The 17,059-nt window shown below is 43.3% G+C and overlaps 2 protein-coding genes across 3 annotated transcripts in view; one reads left to right on the plus strand and one right to left on the minus strand.

Annotated features, from left to right (window-relative positions):
- The window catches only part of rnf103 (ring finger protein 103), a 32,021-nt gene extending 29,042 nt beyond the window's left edge, over positions 1 to 2,979 (plus strand). For both annotated transcript variants that reach the window (XM_052034442.1, XM_052034433.1), the window contains 3 exons: positions 8 to 129; positions 1,254 to 1,368; positions 1,881 to 2,979. In XM_052034442.1, the coding sequence (XP_051890402.1) occupies positions 8 to 129; positions 1,254 to 1,368; positions 1,881 to 2,023 (380 nt within the window). In that variant the 3' untranslated portion in view covers positions 2,024 to 2,979. The remainder of the gene's footprint in view (positions 1 to 7; positions 130 to 1,253; positions 1,369 to 1,880) is intronic.
- A 147-nt stretch (positions 2,980 to 3,126) lies between these two features.
- Positions 3,127 to 17,059, minus strand: part of LOC127580682 (lysine-specific demethylase 3A-like) — a 63,491-nt gene continuing 49,558 nt past the window's right edge. The window contains exons 19-25 of the mRNA XM_052034396.1: positions 12,165 to 12,255; positions 11,812 to 11,942; positions 11,585 to 11,704; positions 11,008 to 11,147; positions 8,240 to 8,416; positions 6,694 to 6,828; positions 3,127 to 5,903 (exon numbers count right to left, since the gene is read on the minus strand). Of these exons, the coding sequence (XP_051890356.1) occupies positions 5,817 to 5,903; positions 6,694 to 6,828; positions 8,240 to 8,416; positions 11,008 to 11,147; positions 11,585 to 11,704; positions 11,812 to 11,942; positions 12,165 to 12,255 (881 nt within the window). The 3' untranslated portion in view covers positions 3,127 to 5,816. The remainder of the gene's footprint in view (positions 5,904 to 6,693; positions 6,829 to 8,239; positions 8,417 to 11,007; positions 11,148 to 11,584; positions 11,705 to 11,811; positions 11,943 to 12,164; positions 12,256 to 17,059) is intronic.

Below are 17,059 nucleotides of genomic sequence, written 5' to 3' on the forward strand. Positions count from 1 at the left end.
TTCACAGCTGTAGCCAGAGTCACTGGTGCCTTGGAGAAGAGCACCGAAGTGATGAAAGCCATGCAGAGTTTAGTAAAAATTCCTGAAATTCAAGCCACCATGAGAGAACTGTCTAAAGAAATGATGAAGGTGTGATATAACATATTACTGTTCTATAGGCTGGAGCCTACTTTAAGTTGTACCAGGTGTCTGCTTTAATCTATCATAAAAACAAATCTATAACTTGTCAGACTTAATGAACCCGAGAAAGCAAATATCCAGGCAAGGGCTGGTAACAGTCATGCCACAAAATGACCATCACCAACAAGAAAGAATCTAATCCCCTTTAACATTCAATGATATTGGTATCATTGAGTCCCCCACCACAATGTCCTGGGGGTCACCACTGAACATAAATACAGGAACCGGTCAGAGGCTGGGTATCCTGCAATGAGTGATTCACCTCCTCACATGTTAAGGCCGTTCCACCATCTACAAGGCAAATTTGCCAAGGTATAGAAGCCTATAACCTGAATGATGGTGAATAGGATTAATATAGATGGGCATTTGATGGTTGGCATGGACATGGTAGAACAAAGGGCCTGTTTCTGTGCGCTCTCACTCTCAGCAGTGTAATCGAACACACTTCACTTGCCTGGATGAGTCAGCATCAACAGCTCTCGAGCTTGTGGCCATTCAGGACATAGCAGGCTGCCTGATTGGCACTCCATCAACCTCCCTAAGCAGTTGTTCCCTCCACCACTGGTGCATTGGCTGTAATGTGCAGCAGCTACAAAATGCACTGCATTTACTCACTCAGGCTACTCAACCATTAAGATCAATGGCAGCAAGTGGATGGGAACACCACTGCCTGCAGGTTCCCCTCTTAAGTTGTGCAACATCCTGAATTAGAAACATATTGCCGGTTCTTAATTGTTGCTGGGTCTAAATCCTCGACCTGCCTGTCCAGCAGGATATGGTGGTTCAAGGAGGCAGCTTACCACTGCCCTTTCAAAGTGCAGTGGGCAATAAATGGTGACTTTGCCAGCAAAGACCAAATCCCAAAAATGAAAAGCGGGAACTTGTAACCATAATACATTGTTGGAGAGAAGTCAACATCTTTAGTGAACTCATGGCAATATTTCAGATGCATATGTTTTATTGAAACAGCAAGAAATTCGGGCATTCTTGGGTCTTGTTATTTGAAAAAAATAGAATAGTTTCTTAATGTGTTGATGTGACATCATTTTTACATCTGCATTTTCTGTATGCAGGCGGGGATTATTGATGAGATGCTGGAGGATACTTTTGAAAGTATGGAAGATGAAGAAGAAATGGAAGAAGCAGCAGAGATGGAAATTGACAGAATACTTTTTGAGGTTACTGCAGGTAAATTAAACCCAGTGTATTTAAAATCTTTAATAGCACAGAATCTCCTTTAGATTCTTTCTGTAAGTGGCATTCTCAGAAATGTCCTCTCCAGCAGTTTAAAATAAAATCCAGAGATTCCATCCCTCAAATGATTACAATATATAACAAAAATCATTTTAAGGAGGAGTTCATGTCCTGGGGAAAATTCTGTGCCCACTTAGCCAATATATCAGATTAGAAAATCTGACTGGATTGCCCGTAGTGCTGCCTTGTTGTGACTTAACGATTGGCTTATCATGGACCGATTCATGAAAATTAGTGGTAGTTCTGGTAGCTTGCACTCTGTATCTGCTCCTGGGAAAGGTTGATGATGGTTGTAGACAGTGCTGTTGAATTCTCAGATCTCTTGAGTGTGCAGAAATGCAATTGGATCAGTATTGGAGGGGACAGTTTATATTTATGTGCCTTCTGTTTTAACACCGAGTATTGACAAGTCACAAAAGCCACCTTCCATTACCATTATTTTTCAGGTGCTCTTGGGAAAGCTCCCAGCAAAGTCACAGATGCTCTCCCAGAGCCAGAACTTGAAGGGGCCACAGCTGCATCAGATGAAGGCGAGGCAGAGGAAGACATTGAAGAAATGCAGTCGCGGCTGGCTGCACTCAGGAGTTGATCTGTGTAAATAACTTGGCTGTATAGTTCCCACTTGAGTTTACAACAGAATTATGTTGTTGTGGAGTACTAAATGGTTCCCATGCCCCTTTCCCTCTTCATGCAAATACCAAAGTAAATATTGTGTGTGTAAAAGATGGGTGCTGTTAAAATTGTACAAAGTAAGTTTCCCAAGAAGGATAAGACTACACTTCCAAGTTATTTTTCCCATTGTGTTAATCTGTCTATCTAGCTGTCAAACGTTTGACTAGTTTATCATTCAGTACAATTTCAGCACTGCTGTCGTACTTACAGTAAATTGCAATTCCCAGATGTAATTAGGATTCCTGTTCTTGAATATTCTTGTAAAGTGACAGTTGAAGTTTTTTTTTAAAATATCAAGCTATTACAGAATGTAAAAAAAATTTTTTTTTTCTAAGTGGCCTTATTATAGTGAAAGGATCTTCCATAAACTTTGGTAAGATCATCCTGTTATAAACAGCCAATTGTAGGAAAATTCAGACTATCCTTTATATTAACTAACAATTGTATATTTGGGTTATAAAAGAATGCTTTGGTTGATGCAATGAAAAAAATCAAGTCTATTTAAGTAGTTAATGCCTCTAATTTTTAATATTGCCTTTTTTGGCTTTAATGACACTCGTGTGTTTAGAGTCACCTCGTGTCTGGGATAAAACAGTTGTTTGCCTTGGTCTTTGATAACTGCAGTCCTTTCAAGCTTTTGGAACTTTAAAACAGTCCCATTTTAGTACTGGCTTTGGGTTGGATTCGAACTTGGAGATGGGCCACACTACTGTAGCATTACTGAGTTTTTGGCAGGTCATTTACAACATCTAAATATTTTTCAAATGTTTGTTCACTATTAGCACTTGTAATGAGTTTTTTTGTACATATGGATAACTGTGCTCCTTATCACCATTCAAGTACAGCTGTGTAATAAAAGCAAACAAGACTTTTCATGACTTGTTGTCCTTGAATACTTTATAACCAGGTAAATACTATTTGGCTTTAATGCAGGGAAGGGGGTTTCTTAGAAAAACCATCTTGGTGCACATTTTTGAAATGGATTGTGGTTTATTTGACTGTAGAAACAGTCCTCACTGTTACTGATCCTTGGCTCAGTTCTGGATCATACACTATTTTAAATATGAATTACCACTATCTAATTAGTTATTAGTTACCAGTGAAATAGAAATTATCAGAAGCATTCTCAGAACAGACCCATAATGTTAGTGCTTTTCTTCATGTTGAAGTAAAACTGGAGGAGGATTTACTGGAGAGAGAGATTCATTGATGACAGGTATTTAAGTGTGAATTCATTATACCAGACTTGTGGAACTGCAATATTAACATTAATGATAATGTCCTAATTATGCAGAAACTTCATCCACATTTAAATAGGGATGCTAAGCAAACAAGGAATATGCTCCAATTTGTTTTCTCTGCCTAAATGGTTTTGCATTTTATTGGAAATGTACAGTTTGAAAAGGTTGTTATAACTGTTTCATGCACCTTCAAAAATATACTTGATACACTAAGATTGTGAAATGTTGTAATGTTTGATGTGTTGCATAATTTTCATTTTTATACAAAGCACCCTACTGCTTCATGTACAAGCAAGAATGTAAATATGACTAATTTATTCTGAAAGGATAAATTGGGAGCCAAAATGGATCCACAAGGACATAGTGAAAGGCATTAAACAAGGATAAGGGCTGTGAGTAAGCTTACCTACCAACACTTAACCGGCAAGGCTCCATTAGTCTCCAGTTACTTTCTGAACCTATGAACTGACTTTGATTTGTTTATATAGATACCCAGAATCTTTCATTCCTCAAAGGACCAAACACTCAGTATTAAAATATTATTTAATATATCTAAATGGATGACCTTGTTCCTCCACACAACCACTTGCCACAGTTTCTATTTGCTTTCTGAATCAATGGTGCTTCCAGCAACTGCCAAAGCAGTGAGCAGGGACACAATGGATCAAATGGTCTCCTTGTGTTATGATGGTTTGGAATACAAGAATCCCCGTCAGCCCAGATTGCACACTTGTTTACTGCATCTACAACTTCAGAGGATAACCAACCACTTCTATTCACTGCATCATCCATCCAATATCCAGCATCAGGAACCTCAGTTGGAATGAAATCCATTTAAATGCATAACCACTTTTTTTTAAAACAGCAATGTTGATATATTGTGTAAAAATCACATTGTTGTACAAATATTGTCAAACAATAGAATTGTTCAGATGGTTGAAAGTGTCATTTTCAGACTTGAACTTTGATGCTCTGTATTTAAACCACAAAACATAGTAAATATACAAAGCAAACAAAACCTACACAAACATTCAACATAGCAGTATGTCCTGAGTAATCAAAGTTACTGAAATACCAATGATTGGGATTTCATTTACTTTGAAAGTTTTATAGTAGTTTTAAAAATAGTTGAACTAGAATAATCTTCAAATGTTACAGCCAAAGAAACAAGGCCATTCTTCATTGGTACACAGACCAAAAAATTTGCTCTATGTCAGCAACATGTTTTAAAACAAAGTGGATGAAAATTAGTCAAGTTGAATCAAACTCAGGATGGGGATGAGTTTGGACTTGCAATCGACTGTGCAATAATTTAGAAAAAAGTTTATTTCTATAATAATGCAATTTGTCTAGTGTACTGCCCACATTGTTAAGGAAACCCACACTTCAGTGGAATCTGCATTATAGTACAGTGAATGCTGTCATCCTTTAGAATTCTTACATATGCACTCATGCTTTTCCCAATAAACACTGAATAGTTTGCAACAAAAAAGGCAAAAAAAGTTAGGAAGTACTTCAAAACTCTCAGGAGTTCTCAGATTGTAAATGTGCTGGACAAGAAAATATACCCCGACAACCTGGGAGATAGTTTTTACCAACTCAAATAAAAAAATATTTACAGCAGCACTATGTGAAATGTGCCTCACTCTGTAAGCTAATACTAAACTTAAATTATGCCAATTCTGTGAATCTAATTCCTGGGCGATTTCACTTACCTGCTCTTCAGATAGTTAACTCTTTCAAAACATGAAACATTCCTCCCAAAATTAAGTACAAAAAGAATGCAATTCACATATTAACAGGAAGATCAGATATTATGAACCAATGGATATCTTCCATTTAGAACTGTGTGTGGATATCTGAGTACAGAATAAAGACAAAATGTATTAGTGGTGCAGTACTGTAGAAGAACTGCATCCACTATGACAATGAAGATAAAACCCGCAGTTCTCAGACTTAATTTATCTTGTTATAGCACTAATAATATCTGGAAATTGTGTTTTCCAATTAAACATGAAACACCTAGATAGGATGTTGCCAACTACACCAGGCTACAGCTAATGATCCTTGATAGGGAAGACTGTGGAATTCCTTCTATTGCTTCCCTGGTATTCTGTGGGAAACCCCAGATAAGTACTCCCTAAACAATTCCAAGATAGACCCACCAAGATGGAGCCAAGAGAATAAATATAGGGTAGGCAGAGCAAAACTAGTTTGGAATTGTTTAACTGGGATCTGAAAAATAAAGTTTGCTTCTTAGCATTATGAAATAGAATTCTGAACAACATCCTTGCTGCTCAGTTTTACAAGTTAAAGCAGATGAAGTACAAGTTCAGGTCTCCCTGTTCAGCCAGTGTAACCCAAGAATGCTGTATTGCCTCCTCAAACAAGTCAGTTTCTGAAAGTTGGTGTCAACAATAGAGTCTGGATTTGCCACGAGCAGCCAGCTTTCAGTTGGAACTTTAGACATCACCCCTGGGTCTTCAGGAGGCTGGATTCATGAGCTCTTAACATTGCAACAGCATCCTTCACTGCATGGTATATGATATTCTTCACCTGCACATTAAAAAGTTAAATTGTCACACTACTATGATTAGAAACAAACACATTGCTCCTCAAAGACAAAAAAAATTAACTTGCGACTCTAGTAGATGAGCTTGCATCAAACGTCATTTATTCAAATTTGTTAAATAGATGGAATCTTAAGATATCGCTGACCAAAACTTGCTAATATGTTGAAAGAGCTGAATCACCACTGTTCACTGAGGTACCAGACTACAGTGTTTTTCATAATGTAACCCACAGTTTTTGAATTTAAATGTCCTCATATTTCTCATCAGTAATGCCACGGCTGAGATTTGTAAAATCTTACTAATTACTATTGTCCAATTGCCCCTGTAATCGCCAGTCTGGGGAGTTGTGACGGGGGGGAGAGGGTGACAGAATTAGAAGTCTCCACTGTGACGGTGAAGTGCTTGGGGTCATAATCCATGTTCGTCCCTAACACAATTATAATATTTTCTCCTGTAGCTGTGTGAAGGTCAGTGGATCTCGTGGGATTTAACACTTTTGCTGGAAGACACTGCGCTTACTGTTCACTTCGTCTTCCCACCCAAAATATCTTCCTCATTCACTAACTTCATTAACTTTAATCGCCTATCAGTCATGTCACGAAGCACGTTCTCTTGGCTCTCCTCTTTCCCATCTGCAATAACTTGAAATACATAACTAGCTATGAATGCATTATATTTAATTTTATTGCAAAACCTAAAGTGTGGTTTCCAGCAAGGCATTGACCGGAACACTAAAATCACAATGCTGTTAGAGAGAGAGTGAATTCAGATACCTGGAGCTTATCTTCATGATTGGTGTGTGTGTTAGACAGGTGTCGAAATTCCTGTGTGAGCCGGAAGCAGTGTTTGACATGCTCAGTGGAAACAAAATCCTCTGCTACTTTGATACAACTGTACAAGTTGTGAACCTGCAGCAAGCAACAGAATACTTAATTAACCTGTTGAAAAATATAAACCTCCAAGTGTAAAGTGTGCTGGGACTGCACGCCAGATGCCAAATCTTTCTTTCTCCTCTAGTGCTCCCTCCCACCCTACTCATCCTGAAGGTAGCAATCGCGTAGGATTTGTTTACAACAGACAGGACAACTACCTTCCAAACCCATGACCTCTGGAAGGGCTCAGAGGGACTATTTCAGCTTCAAGAGATAGCTGAACAGCTATGGAAACACCACCTGGAAGTTGCCCTCCAAGCCACACACCATCCTGACTTGGAAATGTATCGCCAATCCTTCACTGTTGCTGGGTTAGAATCCTGGAACTCTGCCACCTCCTCCTCCAACCGCACCCCACCACCCACTGACCCCACCCCCCACCCCACAACAGCACTGTGGGTCTAGCTGCACCTCAAGTACTGGGTGGTTCAAGAAGGCAGCTCACCACCACCTTCTCAAGGGCACCGAGGGATGGGCAATTAAATGCTGGCTCAGTCTGCGAAGCCCACATCCCTTGAATGAATATTAAAAAGGGGTACGTGCCTCCATTTACACTGGGTACGAGCCAGCCAAACAGATAACTGCTTAAAAGCACTTAATATTCATTGAACTTAAAATACTGAAAAAAGAAATCAAGAAATGATATCAGAAGAAAGAAAACAGTGATATAAAGAGCACCAGTCACCGACTTAGAATGACATCATTTACGTGGATAAGAAAATTGGTGGATAAACCCTTTCCCTGCCAGATAACGAAAAATAATTCCTGCTTTTCTGGAATATCCACATTTTAAGCTCAGACCACTCTACACTGAAAGGGCAGTAAGACAGGATTCCAACTTCTTGGCACTACTGAGGAACTTGTCCCAAACCTCAGCTACAAGGTGACTTGCATGAAGGGAGCCAATGCCCACATTGTTTCTACTTCTCCCAGGGTGTCTGCCTCAGAGGGACTATTTCAGCCAAACAAGCCATTCTGCTTCGCCTCAAGAGATAACTGAACAGCTGTCAGACGCAGGTCCCTACTCGCCCATCTGCAAATTACAGCAACCTTCCAAAGACTCTGGTTTGTCACACATTTCATGGGATCTACCAAGAGAGCCCTGAAAATTATAAGCATCAGTTCATCTACCATTCCTGTATACACACAAATATGCTGCAAGCACATATCAGTTAAAAGTCCCATTGTGATTAGGGAGATGGGGGAAATAGAAAAGGCAGTTACACAGCTTCTATTTGTGCACTTCTCAGTGCCTAGATCCACAGGTGCAGATGTTGGTTCAACATACTGGTCCAAGTGATGGGAATAACCACCAATCCATCTGGTATTTTACTGTATCAACGGAGTGACACACAAAAGCTGCAGATCAAATGAACTGATCACCAACCTGGTGGGGAGCTCCGGCTGGTATGAAGACCACGTCACCGAGGTACTGCACAATTGCCCAACCCTGGACTCCGTATTCCTGATAGAGCCTCTTGCGCAGAGTCCTATCCAGGTACCAGCTTTGGTCATGAATGGGATCGTGGTCTGGAGGGTTTTCTTGACCTTGCTCTTCTGCAACCTGAAAATGTTGGACACAGTTTGGTTGACGTCTAGAGCTGGGATCATTCACAATTAGGTTTATTTGCTAAAAACAGTGAGTGTAAATAATCCTTTTATTTCCAATTGCCAGACACATCTACTCAAGTGTAACCATTTTATCCATACAATATTTTTAATCTGGTTTATTAATCCTATTCAATTCAGGGGATCTTATTCATTACTAGTGAGCCGATTCTGAAGTGGCAACCGTAAGCCCAAGAATGATTTTAAGTATCTACAAGACAGTGGTAATCAAGGGATCACAGCTAGAATCTGTGCAATGGTAAACTAAAACAAGTTGACTAGAAATCTGGTGACCAATTCAAAACACAGACCAATTATAGGTTACTTAGGGTCTTCAAACTCAGTTTCTTTTTCCACAGATGCTGCCCAACCTGCCGAGTATTTCCAGCATTTGTTTATATTACAAGACACCCAGACCGGAACTTAACCACTGAAATGAACCCAACACTTACTGCTCAGCTCCTAAGCCCCAGCACAGAAGGACTGAACTCGAATTCAATCAAGTTTTATCTGAAATTGCAGGAGGATGTCTTTTTAGGAGATCAGCAAACGTGCAGCCAGGGGGCATGAAGGAGATGCATCGACGGAGGGTCTGGAATATGGCCGAGTGACTTCGCCACTGGAGGACAACGGACAGAGCTCGTAATAATTAGGAGATGGGCAAGAGCTGGTCACAGCACCTCAAACCCACTTCAATATTCTGTCCATATGGAAATGGGAAAGAAACACACAGAAAGGAAGCATAAAGCACTTTGCAAAACAATTCCAATTTTCAGTATTTGCAGTTCCAGTGCAATACAGAAGAAGTGAACACTTCCCTCTCTTATATCAGCATGGAGTAAGATCATACTTTTCATTGAAATACTTCTGAACAATTGTGCCTGCTGGTTCTCCCTTCTCTTAAATGCCACATCCTGATGGCTTTTAAATAAAAACACATGGAGCATTATCCATTTAAGTGTCATTGTGCAGCGCTGTTACCATTCAGGACTGTCCAAGGCAGTTTGCTCACAGTCAAGAGTTCCAAAGAAATTGCTCCAGAGAAATCCAGTGGGATCTGGAAAGGTGCAAGAGAAACCAGCCAGCACCATCCTGCAAAGCATTTATAACGCAGTCAAAGCATCCAAGGACTTAAGGCCTGGATAATGAGCAGGAGCTTTGGAGGAGGTGAATGAAGATACTGTTAAAGCAGTAGCTTTAAAAGCAGGGGGAGATGTGGCAAGGCACAGAGGTTTTAGGGAAGGGACTTTCAGGATGCTGAGACAGAACTCCCTGCCACTCATTCAGGAAAGGATGAATAAGAGCCACAGCAGAGCAAAAGCTGGCTGGATGATGTGAAGAGCTATGAAGCATCCTGAGGTCATGATTAGCAGTGTGTAAACGCAAGCTTCCATATCACAGGAGCAGATAACTGGCCTCAAGAGAAATGTGTTTGGAAAAGACTGAGCAGCATAAAGGGACAGAGGAGAAAGATGCAAATAAACAAAGAAACGCATGAAGGAGAAGCACTCTGACGTTTCCCCAATTGCTTCCTGCACCTGGTTCTGAGGAAGGACTCTTCCACCCAGAGTGCAGTCGGAGTTTGAAGTGTCCGAGTGGGCGATGGAGGTGGAGACTCTCATAACATAAAAGTATCGAGACAAGCGCTCGAGTTAGAAATGTAGAGAAGGCTACAGACCGAGCGCTGACGAATGAAATCAGTACGGACGGTCCCAAATCTGAGCATCTTACTTAGGGCAACAGGTCACCACTGCTGGGTCTAGGACAAGAGACAAGAGCGGCAGGTCAAAGGGCAGGATTTTGTCTTTGGATTGAAGGATAGTGGCTGGAAGAATAATCTGATGCAATGGGAAAGCAGATTGGTGATGGAACCTCCACATTCCCACTGGAGGTCACCAAGAACACACGATACCTCTGAAGGGGTGGTGGGAAATGAAATCGGAGGAACAGGATAGGAAAGAAGCACAAGTCAAGTGGTGCCAAGAAACAGTGGTAAAGCCATGTGGAAACCAGGAGGTTAGAAAGGGTGTTCATGAAGGACATTCTTTCGGCTAGGATAGAGTCATGAAGAGCACGGATACAGGCCCTTTGGCCCAATCAGTCCATGCCGACCACGGTGCCCACCCAGCTAGTCCCAATTTCCTGTGATCAGCCTATATCCCTCCAGGCCCTGCCCCTCCATGTACCTATCCAAGTGCCTCTTAAATAACACTATTGTACCTGCCTCAACCACTGCCTCTGGCAGCTCACTTCACATACTCATCACCCCGTGTGTGGAAAAAGTTGCCCCTCAGGTTGCTATTAAATCTCTCCCCTCTCACCTTAAACCTATGTCCCCTAGTTTTGGACTCCCCTACCCTGGGGAAAAGGCAGTTAGAGATGACAGCTGGAGGAACGGTGGGAGGTAGGAAGACAGGAATGGTGAAGGAGACTAAAGTTGATCAGAGATGACTGCTTGGAACATAGTTACCACCAGCTTCAAATCACACAAAACACTTGGCATCGTGCTCCCAACAGTAGCACATGTGCTCTTTTGCTCCCAGTTACCTTCTTCAGCAGGTCTCGGATCTTTTCTGCATCTTTGGCTGAGTAAATGTGCCACAGAGCACCCGGCCTTTCGTTGGATTCTGTGAAGCGTTTTATTGTTAACTCGTCCGTATCCCCATCCTCCATTGTCTTCAGAATTTCTAGGAGAAGAAAAATAATTAAAGTGGAGCAAGAGAATGACTGCGGCCAATCGTAATGCGAAGAATTTGGATTTTAGTTTTATTCAGGGTACAGTTATTAAATGTAAATAGCCCTCAAACACTTCACCCAACTGTATATCCTTACGCAGGCCAGATAATCTACATCACCTGCAAGGCCGTTGCTAGGAGCTTGGCCCAACATTTAACCACTGAATCATTGGTTCTTCTCGAATTGCTAAATTAAACAAAAAACTCGCAAAGCTGCATGTCAAAACAAATGGTTACTCCAGTGCACTTCCTGTATATTCTGGGAGCGGGGATGCTACGAACTGAACCAAGATGAATGTCAAAAAGCGTGCAATCCCATCAAACTAACATAGCAATGCTGCCCCACTTCAAACCACCAACTTAAGGGTACAGTATCATCAGGCACTCACCCTCCTCGTGATTGGGCTGGCCACTGGGGATCCCAACATACACCATAACGTTAGCAGCATCAGAGACATCCAAGTGAAGGTTTGTCGTGCCAACCTTTCTGTCCTCTGCTGATAACAAGCCTAAACAACAGGGAAGAGATAACCATTTGCAGCAAGAGCCTCCACTTCTACAAGTGCTTCCACACTTGAGGCACAACATTTTGGACGGGAAGACACAGTTCACTTACCATAAGCATTGTACATTTTTGGTCCCAAATCAGGTCTCACAAAGAAGTCTGGTAGCCTGGAAGCCAGGTTCAACTTGCCATCTCTCTTGGTATATTCAGGCAGAGGTAGGTTATTCATCAGGTCTTCAAACCTGAAGGATCAGTGCAGAATAGAAGACTTTTTATTGACTTGGACCCATATCGCAGCTACATCAGATTCTTGGAGTTCTCGAACAACTGATACTGTGGAGTGCTTGCAGTGTTTCAATGCGGCAACTCACTACTTCCAATGTCAGTCCTCAACATTAATGTACTTGCAATACAGTATAACCAATTCTTTGACAAGCGCAGCTTTAGCTGATTAAATTGCATACCTAGAAAGCATCATGTCTCTAAAGTCCTCTCCTGGAGGCCAGTCCTTCAGCTTCAAAGCCATCGGTTCCCTCTCTTTTGTTGAAAGGCGCCCTGAAAAAAAAAGAGAAAAAGGTTACAGTTAAACATCTTGAAATAATGACCTCAAATGTGGAACATGCAGCAGATCTTGCATTGCAGGTGACCCAACAATGTTCATTACGTTGTGGATCATTCACTAGACGCCGTACTGGGCATCGATTGCTCTCTCAAGGTAAAGGAGCATCCCACGGCAACTTGCTAATAAGGCACAGTGTAATGCCAAAGCAGTAAAGAGTCCAGACCCAGCAACAGGTTATTCCAGGCATCCACCCACCGTTCAAAAGCAAAATACTGCAGATCTAGAAAACCTAAAACAAAACAGAATATGCTAGAAATACTATAGCTGCAGGAAGAGTTAACATTGCTTTGTTTTTCCTGACCTGCCTAATATGTTTATTTTTTTTAAAATGCTGTTAACTACCAACATTGTTTTATTCCTGTCCATTTACTTCATTCAGTCAAATTACAGCATCTACACACAGAAAGTACCTGGTGGGAACAAGGACATTGGCCCAGGATCCACCAGGGACCAGCTCCCACCATCACCTCCTCGTCAGGCACCTTCTACTGCCTTTCCCAGTTGTATAACTAATCGCTTGAAGTTTGGTATTTCAGTAAGAACAATCTCTTTTGGATTTGTTGGGTGGTCTCCATGGGAGAATGGCAGAGACTTGCCATACATTTCAAATGACAGGCGCCTGATGGTTGGGACGAGACTACCTGGATGCAAGTTTTACAACAGGATTAAAGAGCAGCTGCAACAGCGGCTTAACCTTCACTGGTCTCTTTCAAGTCCAGTCGGCTGTAGGTAGGAGGACAGCTGTAAAGTGACGTGCAATATCAGAATACCCGGCGCAGGTTGGAGGAACAACACCTCGTATTCCACTTTGGGAGTCTCCGACCTGATGGCCTCAACATCGATTTCCCCAACTTCCGGTAACCCCACCCCTTCTCCCCCCCCCCCCCCCCCCCCCCCCCGCCAACTCCTTTGTCTTCCCTTATTCCTGAGGCTCCCCTCCCCCACCCTGATGACCTGCCCATCTCCTCTCCTCCCCTCCTCCATCCTTCATTCCATGGTCCACTGCCCCCTCCTACCGCATTCCTTCTTCTTCAGCCCTTTGCCTCTTCTACCTGTCACCTCTCAGCTTATTACATCTTCTCCCCCTCCCCCACCCACCTACCTACCCCCTCTCACCTGGACTCACCTCTCCCCTGCCTGTGTGTGCTCCTCCCCCTCCCCCCACCTTCTTATTCTGGTTTCTGCCCTCTTCCTTTCCAGTCCTGATGAAGGGTCTCGGCCCAAAACAGCAACTGTTTATTTCCCTCCATGGCTGCTGCCTGACCTGCTGAGTTCCGCCAGCACTTTTTGTGTCTTGCTCCAGACACATCCAGCGTCTGCAGAATCTCTTGTGTATCAGAAAAATGCTGCAGCCTTTACTACTGCCCTCAACTCTCGTCTGATTTTCAACATGTTGCAGCAGGATATATTAATTGTCGGTATTGACATGGAATTAATTTGGATTATCCACAGCATCAAGGCAGAAGCAGTGAACACAGAAGAATATAAAATATTCAGTGAAATTATTACAGTGGCAGTGCAGATGGGACTGCTACCTCAGCTCCAGTGACCTGGTTGGATCCCGACCTCAATGCTGCATCGAGTTTACACATTACCAATGCGACTGCAAGGATTTCCCTTCGATACCCTTTCCTTCCTCAGACACCCAAAGACACGCTGATAGGTTAAATGGCTCCTGTAAACTATTTCCAGTGTAGATGGGTGGCAGGAAAATCAGGGGAAAGATGACGGGTATGTGAGAGAACAGATTACAGGGAAGTAAGTGGGAGAATGGGACATCTTGGCCGGCATGAATGAGTTGGGCCAAAGGGTCTGTTTCCCTGCTATACAATTCCATGACTAAGACTGATGGGATTGCTCCGAGAGCTGGTACAGAGTTGATGGGCCGAGCAGCCTCCTTCTATGTCATATGAGAAAATTCTCACAAGATCATCTTCCCACTGCGCAATTCATCATTACTGCTCGTGTGCAGTTAATACACATGCTGGGTCAATCCATCTGAACTATATAGGACCCTGGTCAGACCCCACTTAGAGTACTGTGCTCAGTTCTAGTCACCTCACCACAGGAAGGATGTGGAAACCATAGAAAGGGTGCAGGAAAGATTTACAAGGATATGGCCTGGATTGCGGAGCATGCCTTATGAAAGCAGGTTGAGGGAACTCGGCCTTTTCTCCTTGGAACGATGGAGGATGAGAGGTGACCCGATAGAGGTGTATAAGATGATAAGAGGCATTCATCGTGTGGATAGTCAGAGGCTTTTCCCCAGGGCTGAAATGGTTGCCACAAGAGGACACAGGTTTAAGGTGCTGGGGAGTAGGTACAGACGAGATGTCAGGGATAAGTTTTTTTTACTCAGAGTGGTGGGTGCGTGGAATGGGCTGCCGGCAACGATGCTGGAGGCGGATACGATAGAGTCTTTTAAGAAACTTTTGGATAGGTACATAGAGCTGAGAAAAATAGAGGGCTATGGGTAAGCCTAGTAATTTCTAGGGTAGGGACATGTTTGGCACAGCTTTGTGGGCCGAAGGGCCTGTATTGTGCTGTAGGTTTTCTATGTTTCTAACTACTTGACACTTCCAAGGCTCAACCTTGGATCTCCAAGTGCCCACTCTACAACACAGTGCCATTGCAATGGTACCAGGCGAGAATCTTCTACCACCTCTTGGCCAAGCGAGCCAAGGTCTCTGTAAATGACTGAGCTCTACATCACCATGAACAATGCCTTCAGTTGTGGCTCAATAGACCGGTAGTCCAGATGAAGGGTCTCAACCAGAAACACTGACTGTCCCATTTCCCAGATGCTGCCTGCTCCACCGGGTTCCTCCAGCTTTCTGTGCGTTTCCCCAGATTCCAGCATCTGCAGCCTCTTCTGTCAACATCAAAGAGCAGTTTGCCTGGTTGTCATTTCCTTGCTGTTGTGTAGCGGTTAGCGTAACGCTATTACAGCGCCAGTGACCCGGGTTCAATTCTGGCCACTATCTGTAAGGAGTTTGTACAATCTCCCCAGGTCTGCGTGGGTTTCCTCCAGGTGCTCCACTTTCCTCCCACATTCCAAAGATGTGGGTGTTAGGAAGTCGTGGGCATGCTATGTTGGCGCCGGAAGCGTGGCAACACTTGCGGGCTGCCCCTAGAACACTCTACGCAAAAGATGCATTTCACTGTGTGTCTTGACGTACATGTGACCATAGAACCGTAGAACAATACAGCACAATACAGGCCCTTCGGCCCACCATGTTGTGCCGCCCTTCAAACCACACCTAAGACTATCTAACCCCTTCCTCCCACATATCCCTCTATTTTAAATTCCTCCATATGCCTATCTAACAACCTCTTGAACTTGACCAATGTATCAGCCTCCACCACCACCCCAGGCAGCGCATTCCATGCACCGACCACTCTCTGGGTAAAAAACCTCCCTCTGATATCTCCCTTGAACTTCCCACCCATTTCCTTAAAGCCATGCCCTCTTGTATTGAGCATTGGTGCCCTGGGAAAGAGGCGCTGGCTGTCCACTCTATCTATTCCTCTTAATATTTTGTATACCTCTATCATGTCTCCCCTCATCCTCCTTCTCTCCAATGAGAACAGCCCTAGCTCCTTTAGTCTCTCCTCTTAATCCATACTCTCTAATCCAGGCAGCATCCTGGTAAATCTCCTCTGCACCCTTTCCAACACCTCCACATCCTTCCTATAATGAGGCGACCAGAACTGAACACGGTACTCTAAGTGTGGCCTAATCAGAGTTTTGTAAAGCTGCATCATCACTTTGCGGTTCTTAAACTCGAACCCACGACTTATGAAAGCTAACATCCCATAAGCTTTCTTAACTACCCTATCTACCTGTGAGGCGACTTTCAGTGATCTGTGGATGTGAACCCCCAGATCCCTCTGCTCCTCTACACTGCCCAGAATCCTGCCATTTACCTTGTACTCCGCCTTGGAGTTTGTCCTTCCAAAGTGTACCACCTCACACTTCTCTGGATTGAACTCCATCTGCCACTTCTCAGCCCAGCTCTACATCCTATCAATATCCCTCTATAAGCTTCGACAGCCCTCCACACTATCCACACCACCACCAATCTTTGTGTCATCTGCAAACATGCTAACCCACCCTTCCACCCCCTCATCTAAGTCATTAATAAATATCACAAAAAGTAGAGGTCCCAGAACTGATCCCTGTGGGACACCACTAGTCACAGCCCTCCAATCTGAATGCACTCCCTCCACTACAACCCTCTGCTTTCTACAGGCAAGCCAATTTTGAATCCACACAGCCAAGCCTCCCTGGATCCCTTGGCCTCTGACCTTCTGAAGAAGCCTACCATGAGGAACCTTGTCAAACGCCTTACTAAAATCCATGTAGACCACATCTACTACACTACCCTCATCAATCTTCCTGGTCACCTTCTCAAAGAATCCTATCAGGCTTGTGAGGCAAGATCTTCCCTTCACAAAGCCATGCTGGCTGTCCCTGACCAGTCCATGATTCTCTAAATGCTCATAGATCCTATCTCTTAGAATCCTTTCCAACAGCTTACCTGCCACAGACGTAAGGCTCACCGGTCCGTAATTCCCTGGACTAGCCCTACTACCGTTTTTGAATAAGGGGACAACATTTGCCACCCTCCAATTCTCCGCTACCATTCCCATGGACAGCGAGGACTCAAAGAGCCTAACTAACGGTTCAGCAATCTCCTCCCTCGCCTCCCAAAGCAGCGTGGGGAATATTCCGTC

Source organism: Pristis pectinata, chromosome 2 (assembly GCF_009764475.1).
Source record: "Pristis pectinata isolate sPriPec2 chromosome 2, sPriPec2.1.pri, whole genome shotgun sequence".
Classification (NCBI taxonomy): Eukaryota; Metazoa; Chordata; class Chondrichthyes; order Rhinopristiformes; family Pristidae; genus Pristis; species Pristis pectinata.